Raw genomic sequence first — 21,161 nt, forward strand, 5'->3', positions numbered from 1 at the left:
TGTTTGTCTCAACCTTTCTGACCAGATGTTATTCTCCTCTCTGGTCTTCTGCTGTATGGGAGGCCAAGAAGGGTAATTACACATTCTGGGCTGAGAATGTTTTTGTGCGATGCTTCATGGTGGTGGTCTGGATGGACCCAGTGAGGCATAGACTACATCCTGCTTTGCCGTTAACCCACTAGCGATAGCCTTAAAGGGCGAAGCCTATACGAAATAGAATCTGGGGTTACAATACGTAACCAACAATCTTGTAGCAGGAATCTATAAGAAAAATTATAAAAGTGGAGTAGAGATCCTGCCACTCAGATTACCTTTGGCTTCACTTTTGCCTTAATTCTGCATCTATGTTCTTCCTCCTCCTTCCTAGTTTTATAGTCTCTTTCCTCTACTGAAAGTTGTCACTTATAGAAACATATTTCATTTGATCATAGTTTGAACCAAAACATTTATACATACAGATCGGTATGTTTAGTTTTACTTACATTAATGATGACAGCAACTTTTGCTACTCCTCTCAGAATGTCATACCATATACCTGCAAGCATAAAAATAAGAATTATCAATCACTGGACACATCATTATGTGGTAGCATATTGCTGTCATGGAGGAAAACAAAGTTTAGAGCACTATCACTCTAAACTTTAATTATAACGTAATAACATTGCACAAACGTGATACTTGAAATCACATCAAAAAGTATTGGAACAGCAAGGCAAATTTCTTTGTTTTTGTTGTACAGTGAAGACATTTGGGTTTAACAACAATAGATGAGCATGAGACAAGGGTTCAGAATGTCAGCTTTTATTTTCTGGTATTTACATGTAGATGTGTTACAAACAATTCAGGACATACCACCCTTTGTTTGAACCCACCCATTTTTCAAGTGAGCAAAACTATTGGAACATGTGACTGACAGGTGTTTCTTGTTGACCAGGTTTAACATTGATTGTTCAAACATTAAATATCTCTGCTTGACCAGTCTACTTTTTGGCCTATGCTTAAAACTATTGGCTAGGTTTAAACATAGGCAGTGGGCTATGCTTAAACAAAGCATAGTCTATTGGCCCTGGCCTATGTTGGTTTATCCTCTTTAAAGAGGAAGCACACAAGCTCATTATAGACAGACCAGAGAGCTATCTATGTGAGAAAAGTAAGCCACTTTGAAGCTGAGAAAAGAAGAAAAATCACTCAGAGCCATTGGACAAACAAGCACAACAACTGAAATGTTCTGCATAAGAAAGAAATGACTGGCATACAGAGCAACAGACAGTGAAGAGGTCGGCCAAGGAAAACAACAGTAGCTAGTGACAGAAATATTGTGAGAGCTGTGAAGAAAACCCCCAACACATCAGTTGTATCAGGGGTGAAGGTATCACAATCCACTGTTCGAAGAAAACTCAGAGAGCAGAAATATAGAGGGCACACCCAAAGATACAAACCACTTATCAGTAGTAAGAATCGGAAGCCCATATTGCAATTTGCAAAGGAGTACAGAGATGAGCCAGAAAAGTTGTGGAACACAATCTTATGGACTGAGGAGGCCAAGATTAATCTTTACCAAAATGATGGAAAGGCCAAAGTGTGTAGAAAGAAAAGAACTGCTTTGGATCTGAAGCATACAAGTCCATCTGTGAGGCACTGTGGAGGTAAAGTCATGGCCTGTGCATGCATGGCTACTTCTGGAACAGGTTCATTAATTTTTATTGATGATGTAACTGATGATGGTAGCAGCAGAATGAATTTTGAAGTGTACAGAAACATTTTGTGTGTAAATTTACGGAGAAATGCATCCCAAGTAATCAGAAGGAATTTTATCAAGCAGCAGGAGAATGGCCCGAAACACACTGCCAACAAAACAAAGGACTTCATCAGAGGAAACAAAGTGCAAGGTTTTAGACTGGCCAAGTCAATCACCTGACCTTAAACCGATAGAGAATGCATTTCACCTCCTGAAGAGGAGACTGAAGGGAGAAATCTCCCGAAACAAACGAGAACTGAAAGAATCTGTGGTAAAAGCCTGGAATAGCATCACAAATGAAGAATGCGACAGTTTGATGGGTCGCAGGATTGAGCCAGTCATTGTAAGCAAGGGTTATGCCACCAAATGTTAAATACTATTCACATAAAGATCATTTGTTCCTTTACTTCTGCTCACATAAAAATGCTGTGGTGTAACACAAATGGTGAGATATCCTAATTTACCTAACACATCTACATGTAAATCCCAGAAAATAAAACCTGACATTTTGAACTCTTGTCTCATGCTTGTCTTTTGTTGTTGAGTCCAAATATCTTCAACAAAAACAAATGAATTTGCCTTGCTGTTCCAATACTTTAGGAGGGGTCTGTATATTGTGCAAACATGATCATATATTGTGCAGAAGTGATCTTTATATTGTATAAGCGTGATATGTGGTAATATGCTTTTAGTGCAGGTATAAAGAGGGCTAGTACAGTGGATAACATGAGCTGGTCAAGTTTTCCTTCATGCTTGGTCCAAAACATGGAGAGATACTGATGCTGCTGTGGATTGTGTAGAAAATCATTAATAGCATGTGCACTCTAAGCAGGATCATAAACAGAATGGGACTGCACAGACGGAACAGTCAGTCTGATCCTCTACATGCTGCATTCCTAACTGATTGTCTGGAACGAAGCTGAAGTTGGCTTCCAATTGTAGCTTCTGATTCGGGAAATGTTCTACTTTAAAATCTAAGTATGTTAGATTTTACAGTAAAACAGATTAAAGGCGATCAAGGTAGTGAAAATTATGTGGAATTGCTCTTTAGCCATTTCCTGAATCGGAAGCCAATTGCAGCTTCATTCCAGAGAGTCAGTTAGGAACGGCGCCACATCTAGCGGATCGGACTGACGTTTCCTTCTGTGCATTTCCATTCTGTTTAGGATCCTGGCCAGAGTGTGCATACTATTAATGGTTTCAAATGCAATGCAAAGCAGCATCAGTATCTCTCCAGGAAAACTTGACCAACTCCTGTTAGCCACTTTACTAGCCTTCTTTAGCATACATCTGGATGGATGAAATTATAACATTTATACAATATAATTATCATGTTTGTACAATATATTATGTTAAGGTTAGGGTTAGTTTGTACAATGTAATTAACACATTATAGCGTGATAGTACTCGAAAATTAATTTTCCTTTGTGTCAGCAATATGCTTATTAATAATATCATTAACCACACTGCGTTGATTGTGTTGTAACTTAATCATATCATAGAAAAACGCACCAATATCTTTGGCTCTTGCTGCCACTGGTCTTCGCAACTCAGTCACAAATTTCTTAGCATCAAGCCGTATTTCGATAATGTTGTTGAGCAGAGCAAACAGAGGAGCAAGAGGGAAGGATGCTACAAACAATGTGACAAAACCAAACTGGATAACTGGAAAAGAAGAACAAAGAATAATTTTGTTTATTTATGTAGTGCTCATCCAAAATAAGTCCTCTTAGGACCCTATGTAAAGCACAAGTTGACTTCAAAAGTATTGTTATCAGTCCAATAGTAAGATTTAGGTTTAATCCAATTTTTATGTAATGTTTAAGGATTATTCATCTTTATTACCTTTTTTTTGTATGAGTGTAGCAACAATGCTAAATCCTAAAAAGGCCTTAATATTTACATGTCAGAGTTTCCCCCAGAAAACATGCCAAGCCTGGTGGTAGGAGCACCCATCAGCGCCCATCAGTAGTTTTTGTGTTGAAAAATGTTTAAAAGTAAAAAAAAAATTGGAAGTGCAATAGCAGGCATTATAGTTTGGAAACAATAGCATGTGAGGCCAATGGACAGACATATGAACGGTGCAACTGGTGCTGATGCCTTAACTAACTTAATCAATCTTTGCTGTCACTGTTACTTGAGTATAAAAAACTCTATAAAATGAGCAAACAACGCTTAGCCTGGTGGGGGTCAAACAAAGCCTGGTGGTCTGCCAAGCTTATAATACACTCGGGAAAACTTGCATATGATACATGGATGCTTTCAAATAATACTGCATGAATTAGACAACAAATGGTGATCCAGTAAATGTTTCTAGGTTAATGTAAGATGTTAAGATGAGGACGAGCACACATCTCTCCATGACCTCTTTGGTCAGTGTAAAGAAACAGAACATCTGACTACCACCAGATACTCTCTGGAAGGAAGCAAGAAAGGCAGTTGCAAAAATGAAGTTTTTATGTTTAGTTAAAAAACCTTACATATTAAATAAAATGATCAAGAAAGGGATATTATATTACATCTTTTTCAATATCAAATTGGGATCAAGTCCTATCCATTATGGTCAAAGTTCATCATTCTTTGTTTATGTGGGGGAAAACACTCAGTTCTGTGCTTGAGTGGATGCCGACTTCACTTAGATCTGCATAATGTACTGAAATATAAATGGTAAATGGACTGAGTAAATGGATTGGTCATACTGACCAATCAAAGCACTTTTACACCAGTGCTACATCCACCCTGTCTCACTCACAAAGCAGAAACATTCATACATTTATCAGACAATACATTTCTGATTGAGCCACATATTGTCTCCACACCACATCCAGTAGTTCTACTGGTACCAAAGCCCATCTCTGAATTATGAATGTTAATAACATCTCTGGTTAAATGCAACCTAAATGGATCTGTCCAGATTTGCAAATGTAGACTTGAGGAGGACTCAATGTGATCTACAGAGTTTGAAATGAATATTATCAATATATAATATATATTATTCAATATATCTATTGAAGTCTAAACCAAGTTTAAACTACTATCAACATAACAGAACAAGCTGGATAGATTTAAATATACTGAACTAGAGCCAAGCCTTTAACTCATATCTTTCAGTCACTTACAGAAAATTATTGCATGCAAGGATTTTATGTTTACTACTGACTCATTTCCATATATTCAGGTGTCAGTCCACCAAACGGTTCCAAGAAGTGGTCTGTCTCATATCTCCGCAGTTTCTTTTGTCTCTCTTCTTCTTGAAATGCTCCTTGTTCCGACTGAATGTATCGAATTAGCTTCTTCAGTTTGCTGAGGAATGTAAAAAAAAACACACACAAGTTAAGTTTAGTTCTAAACTAACTTGACTTGGATGAACAACTAACAAGGTTTAACAGTTGATTAAAATTTCCTTGTTTAAAATTGTCTTTTGCAGTCACCACCCTTTTTAACAGAATCATAAAATAGATGTTGTTTTGTGCCAATTAGCCTGGTAAAACCAAGCCCCTTGTCCTACGCCATTTGCTTTGTTCAGAGGGCTCTCAGCTATTGAGAAATGATTGATTCCCGGAGGCATGGATTCTGTTGAAGTTTTAAATTTTACCCATTCACTAACTTTTGCCCATGATGTATGTAATCCACCAGTTCAACGCTATAAATCTAATTGGAAGCTGTCTGCACTCCAAACAATCATCCTCCACTGCAAAAAGAGAAGCACTGAGCCCAGCAAGATGGCTGTTGATGTTAACTCAATATTTTGAAGAATGACTAACACAGATTGGACGATTTTGTTCATGTCCTCTGCTGCCATTGATAAAATTACAGGCAGACTGCAATTATATAACAGCGCAGAAAATCAACAACATTGTTCAGAACTTGTCCTTCTGTTCTCTTATTGGCCAGGTCAAAAATTGACCGGAGGGAATCTGAGTGAATGGGAGAAAGCCCAGACTGTGCTGTAAGTGAGGTATTTTTCGGCTGTATCTTCACAGGAATGGAATGGCAGGCTCGTGCCAAATCCTTGCTAATCAGATCTAATAAAATAAATCCAGAAACAGAACTGTACTCACGGTATTCCAATCTCAAAAAGGTTATTTTGAATGAGCTGCTTTCCCAACATGGTAATACTCAGCTGGATACATAGCTCCATCAGACAGCTTCCATCAGAACACTGGAAATCAGGAACACAGTAAAAAATAGTTAAACCTGAACAAAGTAACTGTGCCCATGTTCTTAAAGACTAGGAGCCTTAAGTGTGTGTTCAGAGACCAGACTGAACTGCATGAACATGATGATGAGCAGTTTATTAGCTGCTTCAGATTGCCCATAGACCATCACACAGAACTGCAGAACTGCCCTCCTGCAAGCCCACCTTGCATTGGGAAACTATGGAGCCTGCGTTTCCTGTTCAAGTTCTCACAATGTTGGAATTCCTCACAAATAGTGCTTCATAAAATCAGGCCCTAATAGTCAGAATTCCACTAATTGGATTTTCATGGACTCCTGTTCTACTGTTTTTGGTTTTTTTTAATTTGTTTTAGAAAAAGACAATATTAATTCATAAATTTTGCTTGCAGATGTAATGAAAACATAAAGTTTACCTCCTCCATTCTGTAAGACTCAAACACATATAAATATCTGCCTGGTCTGCCCACCAGTCTACAAGGAAAGTGAAATGAAGAAATAAATATTCAGCTGATGACATAAATATGATATACTGATACAATAAAAAAGAGCATAAAAAAAATGAGAGCAGTAACCTTCCCCTGAAGAAAGCGATGTAGATGATTGGGGTAAACGCGTTGACAAACTTGAGAATGAAAGTCTTAAAAATCAGCCGTTCCTCAAAATTCTTTTCCGTTTTAGGGGCCTCTGCCACAAAACATGGACAGAGAAAACAGAAAAACAAGTGAGAAAGATAAAGGAAAATAAAAGGTATGAATATATGAAGCATTAATGTGATGTATGCCAAAAATCTTTATTCACTTTGCCTTGATTTTTAACACATTTTTCTGATCTATACATATAGAAGTTACTTTCTATGTATATGCTTAATATATACATAGAAAGTATATACGTACTTCATGATCTATATATCAATATATCTAGATATGCAGATATATAGAGATCTATTTATATAGATCTATCTATACACACACATATATATATATATATATATATATATATAAAATATGTGTGTGTGTGTGTGTGTATGCCCACCAGGCAGACCAGAAGAGGAGTTGGAGACATGAGAGACTCTAAAGTTGCCAAAGCTCCAGCTTTAAATAGTAGAACTAAACAGTTCTACTATTTAAGTCTTTTCTTTACCTAGGACAGTAAGCCAGCGAGCCACAGCTCCATACACTTCATCCAGGATCAGAATGACCACTAGGTTAATGATGGCTGCAGTGGTTTTTACTGTCAGTTGTACGTGGCTTCTTGTGGTTGGACTGGAGCTCATATATAGAGCAGCTTTGGTGGAAATCCGGTAAAGGATCACACCAAACACAATGGCAAACGTAACCCCGATCTGTTCAGGAAGGGTTGCAGGAAGACAACATGAAGATATGTTTTATTACATTTCACAACATTTATAGGCGACATTGTTGACAGTTAGTTATGACTTACCATCAGCAGCATCATGACAATATTAGTCATGTATGCAGGAAGGCGGTCTCTACATGTGAGCTTTTCCATCTAAAATAAAGAAGTAAAAGCTTTACAATCCCAGCTGTTACAAGGATCACTGGCCCCACTCATCCCAAATAAGCCCGATTTTATGTCAGTAACATTTTTTTGCAGAATGTGTTGTGACACCAGTAGATGGCAGCAGATACTGTGACTTGAAAATAATGGCAAGAATGTTTGCAGAGGTTTTTGTGAGGCCCAGGTGGTTTTGGAACTGAGACGATCAGCAGAGGTTTACCTCCAACAGGCCACAATGATCAAACTACAAGGATTTATACTCCATGTTTCTATTAGTACTGGGTACTGATACAGTTATTTATTTTAATATATGATTTAATTTGAGGCTTTAACGAACAATTCAGCAACAGAACACAAGTGCACATACTGGCACAAACACACATAGGAAGACAGATATCCTTTGCTGACACTCTCAACTTACAGCATGTGTTATCTTACCTTCTGTGGGGATTTTTTTTCTTTCTTCAGGGACTTCTGCATCACTCTGAATTCATATTCAGCCCTGGGATGATCCTGTGATGGTGATCAAAATGAAAAATGATAGAAATAAATTTCATTTTATTAGGTTTATTTGCTGGAGAAGTCACTGACTATAATATTTCTTTCAAGATGAGAAATAAGTTTCTTTAAGATAAACTACAGATTAACAACTTCATCAGAAACCAAAATGCCAGAAGGCCATATATCATGTTGATATAAGAGTTCCTGTTAGTGTAATAAACATGTAGTTATGTAAAGCATGGCAGATAAGAACTGTTCAAAATAACATGTTTCTAGAAGTCACTTTAGAGCTTTGTACTGTGGTAGTGTTGGCAGCTAAGCTCCCACACTCTTTCTGTACTTTCACTATTGTTCAACAGATCAGCTGCGGCGCCACCAGGAACTCTTAAGATGCAATCTGAACTTTCTCAAAAATGCATTGCAGTAAAACTTAACTCTAGGACTTGAATCCTGTTTGGGGAAAAGATGACCAGAACAGCTTGTGAAGCATATGTAACCATGCTCAAATTTGGAACAGTGTGAAGGGTAAGAGAATGTGAACAGGAAATAACAGAAGCAGTTCAGAAGTTAAAAGTTGCAAATCCATATAGAAAATTAGAACAAATATGAAATATAGAGCAGCCACAGTCATTGTACTAACAAAGTATACCCTCTTAATTACAGGTCCCAATCTGCTCCAGAGAGTTTTGTCTCTTTGGGGAGTCAGTAGTGCATAGTCTTATGAGTTTGACATCCATGTTTTTCTCATAAACATCTACATCTTTATTAAGTCTTTTAACTTCAATAGGACTGATACAGGGCCTATTCAAAATGAGGAGCACACACTCGGTCATGTGATCTCCTTTGATTTTAGCTTATTAATGAGTTTGTGGCTTTTGTTGTTAATTGCAAGAGAACGTTTGTCTCTTCCTCTGTAGACTTTCATCCTACCTCTGATTCTGACACAGTCCTGAATCATTTTAATAACAAAGGTGCTACAATGTCAGATCAAATTGTATTTTTTAAAGAAAAAGTGCCCTCAAACATTTTTTACTTGATACAGTTTTAATCACAACTTTTCTCAATTTTCGCTTCATCTCTGTAATGATGTTCTAAGTTTTGTACAACGTCAGATAGTTTTTGATAACTTTCCAAGCTGGTATCAATTTTCAAAAAAATCTGCATTAATTAAACAAATATTGTATAAAATGTTAGAATTGAGAAAGGGTGTACTTTTTCTTTATCATGACTGTATGTGTTTCGCTGTCATTGTACATTGTAAAAAGTGAAAACTGTTGGATTGGAAAACAAGGTGATTTTAAAGAAAAATGTCTTGCAGTGGTAGCAGAAAGGCTGTGTAGTACAGAGAGACCTTGACCTAGAGAGGAAGTTAGTAACCAGAAAGAAAGTTTTTCAAACCTTCAATGCTTCCTGTGAAAATAACACATAAAAACAGAACAAAAAAAAACAAAAAACAACAGGGACAAAAGGATTGTCAGTCAAATATAACAAGGATAATCTTAGTATACATTCACACTCATGCCGTCATTTCTTCCTATTTGGTTTAGGCATGTATAGACAAAGTAGAAGCAGTCAGTATCTTACCTGCAGCAGAAAGCTCTTTTAGTAATCCCAGTTCATAATAGAACTTCTTATCAGATATAACTGTCATGTTAATGGTTGCTGTTTAAGACTTTACTGTTTTCTCAACCAAACAGTGTGAACATCGATAAATATACATGTGTGTACTGGGGCTGCAGAAAATTGGCAAAAATATACTGCAACAAAAAGACGCAGCTGTAGTAACTGTATATTACTGACAGACTAAAGAATTCAATGATGACCAAAGTGATAATTCAAAGACCACTCTATGAATAATTGTGGTTAGCATCACATTCCTCATTGTTTTATCAAAGATCTAGCTGACAATTTCACACTAGTAGTAGAAAGTAACAGTGGACTTCTGCCAGGTTAGAGAAAATATGGAGGACTTCATACTTTTTTATATTTATAATGCCCTTTTTAGAATGAGATCTAAGGGCTAAAAACAGAACAAGCAATTATATTAGATTAAAAAAAAGAGATTTAAACAAACATCTAAGAAAGTTAAATAATAATTTACTAAAAATGAACTTAAAACCTTTATAAAACAGACAAAGACAGACAAGCAGACAGATGGACTCACCTCTTCATCTTCAAACCCAGTGAGGTCCCATTCATAGTTTAGTCTCATCTGCCTCCTTTTCCAGTGCTCCATAAACATGGCAGCTATAAGAATATTACATGTGCAATAAGTTGGACCTCAGTAGAGTATTAGTACAATTTTTTTTTTACTTTTTGATGCCTTGTACTCAGACTCGTTTTCTCACCCCACAGCGCCATAAATATGGAGAAGAAAACCGTGGCTGGGTTGTCAAACAGGTGACTGGCACGAGCAGTTCCACATGCTGTACTGAGTTTCCAGTAGCTACACACTCTGTCACACAGGGGACACATGGTGATGTTGTTCTTTGGATCACAGATCTCCATGCTGGAATTCAAACACACAGAAGAACACATTTCTTTTACTTACCATACCATACCAACTTTATTTATAAAGCACTTTAAAACAACCACAGCTGATACAAAGTGTTGCACATTAAAACACAACATAACAATTAAAAAAAAAATAAATAAATAAATAAAAACCTCTTTCAGTTGAAAAACAAACATACAATTTTTTAAATCTCATTTAGTTCCGAGATCTTCAAACTACTTTATCCTGATGTTAAAGGATGCAATAACTCCAAAATTGTGCACAGGACACATATGAGACATGAAAATCATGACATGAAATACATCACATTATTTCATCTCATGAAATAATGACATTAAATAATGCCAACCAGTGAAAAAGCCTCTTTGGAGCATCATAGTTTGGTCATAATTTGACAGTGTCATCCTAAGACGTATTCTAATATTTCTAATATTATTGCTGTAATCATTGTTGACGGGTGGCAGGGCAGAACTGCTATTTAGTGGGTTTTTTAGCTCTACTTCACATCAAATGCCATCAGAGTTCTATAAAATTCTGTCCAATAAAATCACATTTTAAATTAATCTGTCCTCTTCCAACAACAGATCGTCCATTTCAGACCAGGAGTCAACTGAAACTATAAAGGCCTGCTTCACATTTCACAAGTTGAAGTAAAGAACACATTCTGGTCATTCTAATGTCCCTCACAATAGAACAAAAAAGCTGAGGTGATGCGTTTAGCTGAATTGGTTCACTAGATAATTCAGTCGATGAGATTTCCTGACAAAATATTTTCACTTTTGCTTTTTGGAGAAAAGAAAGACTCTACAGCTGGTTGCTGTAGACTGTAGAAAAAAGGTTGTGTTGGTATACACTGGCCAGATTCAGTAAAGGATTTTGTTTTTAAAAAACCCTTCATCTGTTCATCTCACTCACAAAGCTCTCTCAAAATATGTGTACTGATGGAAAAGGGAGGAGTAGTTGTCTGGCAGTCAGATGGTTCTGACTTTGCTTCCGACTAATCTGTGTGTCTGCATGTGAAGACAAGCATCACCAACCAGTATAACTACAAAAAGTTCTCACCTCAGAAAGTGCCTTTCCAACCAAATAGTCCTTACAGTTTGCACACATTTAAGTCAACTTTTATGTAGGAATTTAACACATACCATCCACATGTGTGTAGCTATGTAAATTATTATTTTGGCAAAAAGAGTTTGATTCTCAAAGACCAGCACCTTTCTTCAACCAAAATAAAGGTGAAATATTTTCCACCTCCAGAGAATTGGAGGAACTGCAATCACAAAGAAAAGGGAAGCTCTGAGTTCACCCTGATGAGGGACTTATGGCTACAAATTATATCTGTTATCCACAAATCATGTAAGTTGCCATAAACTAAACATGATCTTCATGTTGTCGTTTTATGATGAGGATACAAAGCATGGCAATGTGTGACTGTATACTATATACTGAGTCATCTACAAGTTTGATTTTATATCATATGTTCATATTAATTATCCACTAGATGCAACAAATCAGATTATTGCAAAAATATAACAAATGTAAGCACAGAGAATAGACTAAACCNGTATGAGGTAGGCTATATAGCTCCAAGGGTCTTGCCTAGGGACCCACACTGCCTCAAGCAGTTCAGGTGGATGCGAAAACATAAATCGCCCCCCCTCCCCCCAAAGGAAGGTACATAAGGGTGAAGGAACGTAGAAAACATACGGTCGCTCTACCGTATGTTTACCCCTCCGAGACGAAGACACGTGGAAGGTAAAACTCACTACATTTACATGTGCGTGAGGTGAAGGAGCGTAAGGGCGCGGTGAAGTATATGTGAAGGCATCATTGGGGCGCCGCCCCCTCCAGACGGGGTTTTGATGCCCCCTCTGGTGCAGCGCCCCTATGCGTTGCATGCGCTGCATACCCACTTTTTGCGCCACTGGCTTGACTATATGTCCTGTTCACACTGAATGTGTGAACAGGACATACTTGCCATACAAGTAGCCTGTAGGGCTTAAGGTGCTGTATTGATATTCGCTAGTCATCTTGTAGCTAACATTACCTGCATCCAACTCATCAGTCGGTTAGTTTGGGGGAAAAACTGTGAAAAGTTCTTTGCATTTTGCTGGTTTGCTGCCATGATTCTAACACAAACCTGCGTAGCTCCGTACAGCAGCAGCAGGTCTCCTTCACTGCCGCACATGTTTAAACCCAGCACGAGTGTCGTAGCGCTCATGTTGCGTTTAAAGGCGGCTCGGACATGTTAACAACGGCTTAAACAGTTTTAACAGGATAACAGTGACAGAGGACACAGATATGGGAAGTGAGGAAGCCCCTACTGTATCAAATTGACAGAGGAATAACAGAGAGTTGGCCATTCTAAGGTAAAAACCCAGTGCATACAGCGTTCATGTTTTTTTTGTTTGTTTTTTTTCATCCAGATGGCTTCTCACGCCCCCCCTGCAATGGCACGGCGCCCCCCCTAGGGGGCGTGCCCCACAGTTTGGGAACCTCTGCTGTAGATGATGAGGAGCAGGCATGGAGGAGGANGCTTTTAAGTTGAGGGCTGTCGATCTGGCACTACAGGGGGGAAATAGAGCCGCTGCACGTAAGGTTGGCGTGAACAAAACCATGGTTCGGCTTTGGAGACGGAGGGCTGCGGCCTTAATATATCCATAAGATTTATTAAGACGCAGCCCTCTGCGGCTCGGACATGTTAACAACGGCTTAAACAGTTTTAACTGGATAAAAGTGACAGAGGACACAGATATGGGAAGTGAGGAAGCCCCTACTGTATCAAATTGACAGAAGAATAACAGAGAGTTGGCCATTCTAAGGTAAAAACCCAGTGCATACAGCGTTCATGTTTTTTTTGTTGTTTTTTTTTTCATCCAGATGGCTTCTCATGCCCCCCCTGCAATGGCACGGCACCCCCCCTAGGGGGCGCGCCCCACAGTTTGGGAACCTCTGCTGTAGATGATGAGGAGCAGGCATGGAGGAGGACAGATTTATCAAACCTTTTTGTCAAACTTTTTTCATTTCCTCTTTTTAATTTTTTTTATCCCTGTTGTCTCATCAGTAACTCTGTCCAGTCACAATAGAAATAACTTTGCTGATTTTAATTCTCTTTCATTAAATTTACACAAAACAGAGTCAATCAACTGCTCCTCAGTGCATCTCAACTCATGTTATGAAATAAAGAGCTGTAGTAATGGTGAGATTAGGGAAAATCGGAAACCAGAGGTGGTCACTAACTCTGAGGATTTTGGTTTGTTGTTAATAGGGAGATGAACAGCTAGCTCAAACATGATGTTTTTATTGGCTGTTAGTAGAGACACACAGAGAAAATGGCAGCTCATCATAAATGGGTTGTTTTATGCTCAACAGTCCTTCACTACTGATTGGATGTTTGGCAGCTAAAAATCTGGTAATTTCATCAGGATGCCACACATAAGCTCTACCAGGCTGCAAAGTCTCTGTGGTGTGGATTTTGTTACTGAGAGAGGAAGATTATATTAAAATTACTTACAAAAAAAAAATAAGTTTAATGTGTTTTCTTTGAAAGAAAAAGAAAAGAAGACAGTGAGCCCTAATCTGTCTTGTACAGGAGTAAAGGAGATAATGTAACTGTTGTAGCTATGGAAGTATAAAATCATGACAGCAAGAGAAATTTGCAACTTTCATCTGTATTTTAGAAATTGTTACATTTCAAATATTCTAAATATTATATTATAACCCCCTCTCCCCCGCCGTATCCAGTGCACAGCCAGGGTTTCCCCCAGTGTATTATGAGCCTGGCAGGCCACCAGACTTTACTAGACCCCCCACCAGCCTAAATGTTGTTTTTTATTTTATTTTAATACATCAGTAACAGTGACAGCAAAGATGGGTTAAGCTAGGTTTAGATATAATCAAATGTTAAAAAAAAAAAAAAGATAATGGCATTTGACATACAAAACTTACAGAAGGGCTAGTTTTATTTAGTGCAGTGCTACATTTATATCTTTGTTGTTGATGTTTTAGTTCTCAAATTTCAGAATTTTTAACCTATAAAAACACTGGGGCAACTGGTGGACTTCCCTAGCATCCCTACCACTGGGCTAAGCTAGTCTTCTGGGGGAAACCTTGGCACTGCAGAAGTCCTTTGGGAGTCGCATCTACCCTAGGTTGAATCACGGTGTCCACTTTTGTTCCCCAACCCATCAAGGGAACCATCAGCTCTCCCCAGAGATCCATTCAGCAACTGAGATGTTCCTTTGGACCAGCCCCTGCACATCACTTCAATGTACTTTGAGACTGATCAACTCATAGTAAAGTTACATTCCCCTTATGTGCTGTTCACACAAATTTAGTGTGAACAGCACATAATCCTCAAGTTATAGTAAAAATGATGGGACATTTTTACAATAACTTTGAGGCTGTGATAACTTAGTTAAATCTTAATTAAATTAGACATTGTCTTTTTTGTCTTTTTGTCTTAATGCTTCTCACTTATGAGTTGTTGATTGTATGCTGTGCAATTCAGACGATCTTCTCTTGTGAAAGTTGGCATGTGTTGGAACGATGGTATCCAAGAAAGGGTTTGAATAACATGCAGAAGCAGGTTTTTCTTCTCCCTCCTCTTCTCTCGCTCTCTTTTCCTTTTCCTCTCACACAGTTATCCAGTTGTCATACAGTAAAGAGCCCAGAAGCCACATTTTCATTTGTCTAGCTTTAAAGCTAGGCCTGCCCACATGCTCAGGTTTTTTATGGTTCTTTGTCTAAAGAAGCGTTTTCTGTCCGGGTCTGGACATCATCTCCATGTGACATCAGCCCCTCTCGGCCTCCCCTGTTTCCTCTTCCTTGACTTTCTCTCTGCTGGAGTTATGTTGGTCTGTGATGAATTGTGACTTTCTGCATTGTTGTCTTCAGACATTCTACTATTGTTAATTATGATTTAATTGAAGACTTAATTAGTCAGTTAGTCTTGAAGCTTTTTTTTAGTATTCTGTTTGATTTAATCATAATTTGCAAACTCTTTGATTTGATCCTTATTCTTTTTCTTTTGCTTAGCAGTTACACATAATTAGAAAATTAAAGAAAGTAGGTACACTGTAAAACATTTGAAGGAGGTGTTGATACTAGAGGAATAAAATGTTAAACTTCTTTGCTCATTGTTTTTCCTCTAGTCTCCCGAATCCAGAGTTCCGCATGTACACAGTGGAAAACACACAGAGAACAATTCACCATTCAACTTCAGACATATCTAGAGACAAACACACAAAAAAAAACACAAAAAAAAAAAAGATCAGCATCACACCCAAATCATCAAGAAGTCCAAACCACAAAACAGACATTAATTACCTGAGAAAAGTAGAAAAATGAACAAAATGCAAAAATAGGAGAAAACGCAAAGGCGCCTTTGGGAATTGCTTGTGCAGCTGTAAATGAAGCAATTCGGTTTGCTGATGTGAAGTGGAGACTTTTATTAAGAGGTGTAGTCCTAATTTTAATATATGCATTGAAGGTGTGTCCTCTCCTTCTAAACTTCTAAGCAGTTTCAAATTACTTGGATAGGATGTGGGACACCTATTCAAAACCAAAGAGAAAGAGAGAGGAAAGGTCACTCTGAAAACAGGATCTTCTCATGCCAGTTACATCTGGAGTCTTCTCCCAGTTCCTCCCTTTCTATGCATTTGAACAAAGACCCTAGTTGCCAGAAAGAGATTTATTTTTCACCTAGACCTTACTCGTTTCCTGCCCAAGCGATTCATCGAAAAACAGATTCCTGCTTTAACCTAAAGTGACATGGAGATTTCAAGTGGGTAGAACACAGCTGTCACTTTGGATATAAGAATTGACACTTCCCAAAAACTCTTTTACAATATGCCTGAAATATTTATTACTAAAACATTAGTTTCCTAATCCTTTGGATTATAATAACCTAACATTCATCCAAATTAATATGAGTTAGACACTAACTAGTGCTGATAATATAAAGCTACAAATTAGACTATTCTCAATCAGAACATGCTGTTAATAACTAAAAGAAATATTCTAATGAATTAGATTATAATTTTAAAAGCATTATGTATTACTATCATCTTTAGCCAGCAATTCCATAATACCCCAAATACTAGTTTTGTTTTCTGAAGATTTTAGTGTTTTTCTTACCTCATAGAAAACACCAAAGAATTTGACCTACACAAGTTATCTCTCCCATCCTGTTTTTCCCCATTACTTTTGTTTTTGTGAACTGCCTAGCACAGCACATCCGTTTCCTCTGGTAGGAGAAGACATTCTCTACTGAAGGCCCTTTTTCAAAACCGTTTGTGGTTTTATGTAAGTTAAGAAAATCAGTCGTTATTTTAAATTTAATCATTATCCAAATCTAAATAAATTAAAATCTACTCAAAATATTCATGCTCTAATATTTCACATGCAGTAAGGTTAACTGTTTCTAAAATTAGTATAATCAAACTTATGTCCCCAACAGTGGTTTAACTTGAAAACCAAAGTCCACCTCCTGCGCTGAAAATGCTACTTAGTTCAACAGGAAAATTGTATTGGTTTTAACTCAGAAATTAAAGTTCATGAAGTTGATTTAGCAACAAGAGACAAGCTGCATAAACATTGTTTTAAGCTCATTAATCTTGAATTGTGAGTTTTAACTTAATGTTGCAATTTAAACCAAATTATTATTTCACAATATGCAAGAAAAGCTGCCCTCATCTAGTTAGACAGCACACACTTCTCCATTATTTTTACTTAACATCAAGTTAAAATATTATATTAAAATAATATACTTACTTTACTTTAAGCAATTTAAATTCTTGTTTCAAATTATATGAACAAAATTTCTGATTTGATAATGAATTTTATTAAACATCACAATGATTTCTGCTCAAAAACATTTAGTGCAAACAGGACAGTATCTTCAGACTTCACAAACTGTCAGATACATTTGAATAAACATTTCCTTGATGACACAAGAGTCAGATCAATGTAACACACTTCCATCTCACTCACAGTGCAACACAGGATACAAAATTATGCTGCTAAGCACTCTGGGAAATAGTTCCCACTCCTGACTTTTTCTTCTTTTGCAAACCTAAAAACTCTAGTTTATTAAACTCTTTGAGGATGTGACAAAATTAATAAAAAAGTTAACACAACTTATTGTAAGTTTATCTTTCACAACAAACATATTTCAAAAACTTGCTAAATTTATTTGACTAAAGAGTAGAAGATAATAGATACAACTAAATGCAGCTCAAATGTTTTACAGTTATGTTCTGTTTTCTGTGTTTAGTCCTGTTCCTGTCCTGTCTTCCCTGTTGATTGTCCCCAGGTGTGTCTAGTTACCTGATTACCCTCCCTGTGTATTTAAGCCCACCTGTTGTCCTTGTCTCTTGTCGGGTCCTCGTCTTTGTCAGCGTCAGTCTGTCAGTGGTCTCAGTAGAACTGGTTAAGTTCTGTGTCGGCGTCAGCTCTCGTTTTTCAGTCCTCTATCAGTTGCTACCGGTGTGCTATTCTCTCTGCTGTGCCGCCTGCATTGAACTGTTTTGAGCTTCTCCTTATTAAATAATCATCTTCATCATCATCATCTGGGTCTCAGCGTTCATCCTCACACCACCAACCACACCCCATGACAACAGTGTGTTGATTTTTACTATAATGTTGAGCTATTTTGTTAAGAAATTCTCAGACCAACTGGAATGAAGTGTGTGTGATCATTTTGATGTGTGTGAGGCGTATCTGCTCATCTGGTAGAGGTGAATTCATTCTGGCATGAGACTTGCCCGTTTGGATAATCATCCCTTTCAACTATAGAAACTCTAACTTTATTAATAATTTCGTTAATAAGGAATTATTAATTACAATTATTAATAATTACACAAGCTAAAGATTGATTCTGAACAACTAGCACTAACTTGACACTTAAACCAGTTTAGTGGTGGTAAAGCAGCAGGGCAGGTGGCAGCCATGCCTCAGCTCTAATGAAGAGGAAGCCATTAAAGGGTTTGAAATCATCATTCCGAATATTATTTTTCAAGACGTCAGCAGCACCTTCCTTCCACCACATTCATGTTCAAAGTGTCTCCCATACTATACTATATGTGACCTTCTAACACATATCCCTTCATTGTGTAATTCTTCATGAACACATTTAGAGTGTGTCTGAGCTTACCTTGGTATATTGTCATCAACTGTTGCACATCCATAGAGAAACACAATGACCCCCACTAGTGATGCAGGAATAAGCATCTGGGTATACAGGCCCAACCAGGCAAAGTAAAGGCCAATCTTCTCACCAAAATATTTCCTACATGACAGAAAGGAGAAACAATTTTATTTAGTGACCTTTTACATATTTATGTAAAAAGTCACTAAATAAAAATATAAAAGTGGTCGTTGCATTACAACAGTTGAACACAAGTCTCATTGGGTCATGTTTTGTTTCCATAGTCCTCAAACTTCAATAACAACAACAACCAAAAAAGTCAATATATGTGAATTATTAGATTTTCCTGCTTACTTGGAAAGCCACCCAGTCAAATGGAATTAGTTGGTAACAAATGTGCTTTTTATTCTTTCACTGCAGTGAAATGCTCCAGGTAAAGCTGAGTATCTGATATGACAGGAAAAACTTATCTTGAAGGAAAATCTCAACATAACAATAGTCAAGTTTATTTGTACAGTACATTTCAGCAGAACTGCCTTTCTGCTAAAAGCAACTCTAATTGCTTCTAGAATTTATTTTCAATATGGGGATTTATTGTATAAAATAAGGATCAGAGAAAAACATAATGATGACATTCTGAGATAATTTTATGAAAATGTAGTTGGATCTGTAATGTGCAGCAATAAAATACTTGTGTTGCATGAACCAGGATGATAATGTTTGAAAATCAGTCGTAATTAGCTTCCAGTGTTTCCAAAACAGAGACAGTTTAAAAGTAGCATGGTCAAAAGTCAAAGAAAACAACAGTGACAGACATGCTGATGGAATAGAAAGAGCTAAAAAAATCCTCAAGGACTTTTTCTTTAATTGCCATTGCAATGACATGTTAATACAACCTGAATTGAAAACATTAGTCTCTTAACTCATTGTGTTTGTTCATCCTAATGTGAAGGGTGGCGTTATTTTATAAATGTTACCACTTACAATAAAACCAAAACCAACTCTGCTCAGGGTGTTTTGAGTTATTTACAGATTTTGAAAGTGTGGATTCGAAGCTTTACAATGATAGACAACACATGGAAATCAAAAATGTTCTTTGTTACAACTGTTCTGTGCACTAATAACGTTTTAGGTCTACTACTAATTATGAAGCATTGTTTGGCAAAAACAAACATTTTCTATAAGCCAGTAGGTAGTTCAACATAAATAATTTTATTTTAGGTGTTAAAATGCAGTTAGTCAGCGTGGGGCACAGTGCTGCTCACTGCCTCGTCAGCGTCATATCACACTCAGCACAGCCACAGATCTAGATCTACATGTCAGTCACATGCTATGTGTCCTAATAGTGTTGAAAGATAAAAGTTCTGCAACTGACCCTCAGAATCTATCCACCGATATCTTCAGATTTCAACATGGCTCCTCTCTTAACCCTTTAAATAACATTTTTTACTAGTGTTACACTGAGAAGTGGTTCCTATAATGACCTTAGCAAATGTGCAGTTTCACCAGGTGTTTGCTAATTGCTGCTGGCTAGTCTGAAGGAGCTGAGTGGGGGAGGGGCAGAGAGAGGGCTGTTCTGTGAGACGGAAGCTTGGAAGCTTTGAAACTGCAGTTCCTGGAGGAGCTTCATTGTTGAAGGTGCTGCTTGGTTGGCCCAAGCGTTTTGCACAGCTGAATGGTTGCCATGGCAGATGAAAGGATTTCTCTAACAAGAATGAAAAGAATCAAGGCAAAACTCCAGATATATTTTGATAAGGGAATAACATAATGTAAAACTCAAAAAAGTTGATTTTACATAATACTGCCCCTTCAACTTTTGAAGTAAACAAAGTAATAACCCATGAATGGTTTCAAGCTGACTTGCCTCACACTGACTGATGAGCTGAAATTGTTAAAAAAAAAAATTAATAAACTAGTATATGTTATATTATGTTTGCCATAAAAGATAATGTGTTTTGTGGCAAAAATATGTTCTACATTGTCAGATGGTCCAAATGGAAGAGATACTGTTCAACAAAGATAAAGTGAACAACTGATTTTAAATGCTTCTTTCCTCTTTCTTTAGAGTTGTTTTCTTTACCCTTATAATATAAAATATCTTTGACCACTGACTTTGTTTGTATTCAATTCCAGTGCAGTAGCTAAAAACCTGAAAAACAAAATGTTTGCTTACCGAACAAGTCCAATGGGCTGGTACTTATAAAAGACACTGTAGTTTGCCCACTCCTCGTACAAAAGCTGTTGAGATATTACAAGAATTAGTTGTGTTATTGTAAAATATTTGCCAGGCTTTTCTCTCATTGTGTTTGTCACAAATTTATCACTGTCTTCTCCATTATGGTTCATTGTTTTTATATTATCTGTGAAAAAATAACCACTCCAGACTCCTGAGCAAATAAGTCTCATTTATTCAGTGGGAGACTCAGAAACTTTATGTCATGATCCGTGTTTCTGTGTTTAGTTTTGAGTTTTTCTGTGTGATTCTGTTTCCCTGTGAGTCTTTGTCCTGTCCCCTCGTTGATTTTCTCCCAGGTGTGTCTCATTCCCTTGATTACCCTGTG

The 21,161-nt window shown here is 37.3% G+C and overlaps 1 protein-coding gene across 2 annotated transcripts in view; it reads right to left on the reverse strand.

Moving 5' to 3' along the window:
- The window catches only part of LOC103132334 (anoctamin-1-like), a 37,103-nt gene extending 16,181 nt beyond the window's left edge, over window positions 1-20,922 (reverse strand). Inside the window, exons 1-14 of one of the 2 annotated variants that reach the window (XM_007544120.2) lie at window positions 20,774-20,922; window positions 18,607-18,741; window positions 10,285-10,445; window positions 10,101-10,183; window positions 9,335-9,346; window positions 7,874-7,948; window positions 7,358-7,426; window positions 7,058-7,259; window positions 6,490-6,601; window positions 6,331-6,388; window positions 5,800-5,900; window positions 4,899-5,041; window positions 3,251-3,403; window positions 483-535 (exon numbers count right to left, since the gene is read on the reverse strand). In XM_007544120.2, coding sequence (XP_007544182.2) covers window positions 483-535; window positions 3,251-3,403; window positions 4,899-5,041; window positions 5,800-5,900; window positions 6,331-6,388; window positions 6,490-6,601; window positions 7,058-7,259; window positions 7,358-7,426; window positions 7,874-7,948; window positions 9,335-9,346; window positions 10,101-10,183; window positions 10,285-10,445; window positions 18,607-18,741; window positions 20,774-20,901 — 1,485 coding nt within the window. In that variant the 5' untranslated portion in view covers window positions 20,902-20,922. The remainder of the gene's footprint in view (window positions 1-482; window positions 536-3,250; window positions 3,404-4,898; window positions 5,042-5,799; window positions 5,901-6,330; window positions 6,389-6,489; window positions 6,602-7,057; window positions 7,260-7,357; window positions 7,427-7,873; window positions 7,949-9,334; window positions 9,347-10,100; window positions 10,184-10,284; window positions 10,446-18,606; window positions 18,742-20,773) is intronic. The other variant, XM_016667328.1, reaches the window with a different exon arrangement.
- Between the last annotated feature and the right edge of the window lie 239 nt (window positions 20,923-21,161).

This window comes from Poecilia formosa, unplaced genomic scaffold (assembly GCF_000485575.1).
Source record: "Poecilia formosa unplaced genomic scaffold, Poecilia_formosa-5.1.2 Scaffold1001, whole genome shotgun sequence".
In the NCBI taxonomy this organism is placed as follows: Eukaryota; Metazoa; Chordata; class Actinopteri; order Cyprinodontiformes; family Poeciliidae; genus Poecilia; species Poecilia formosa.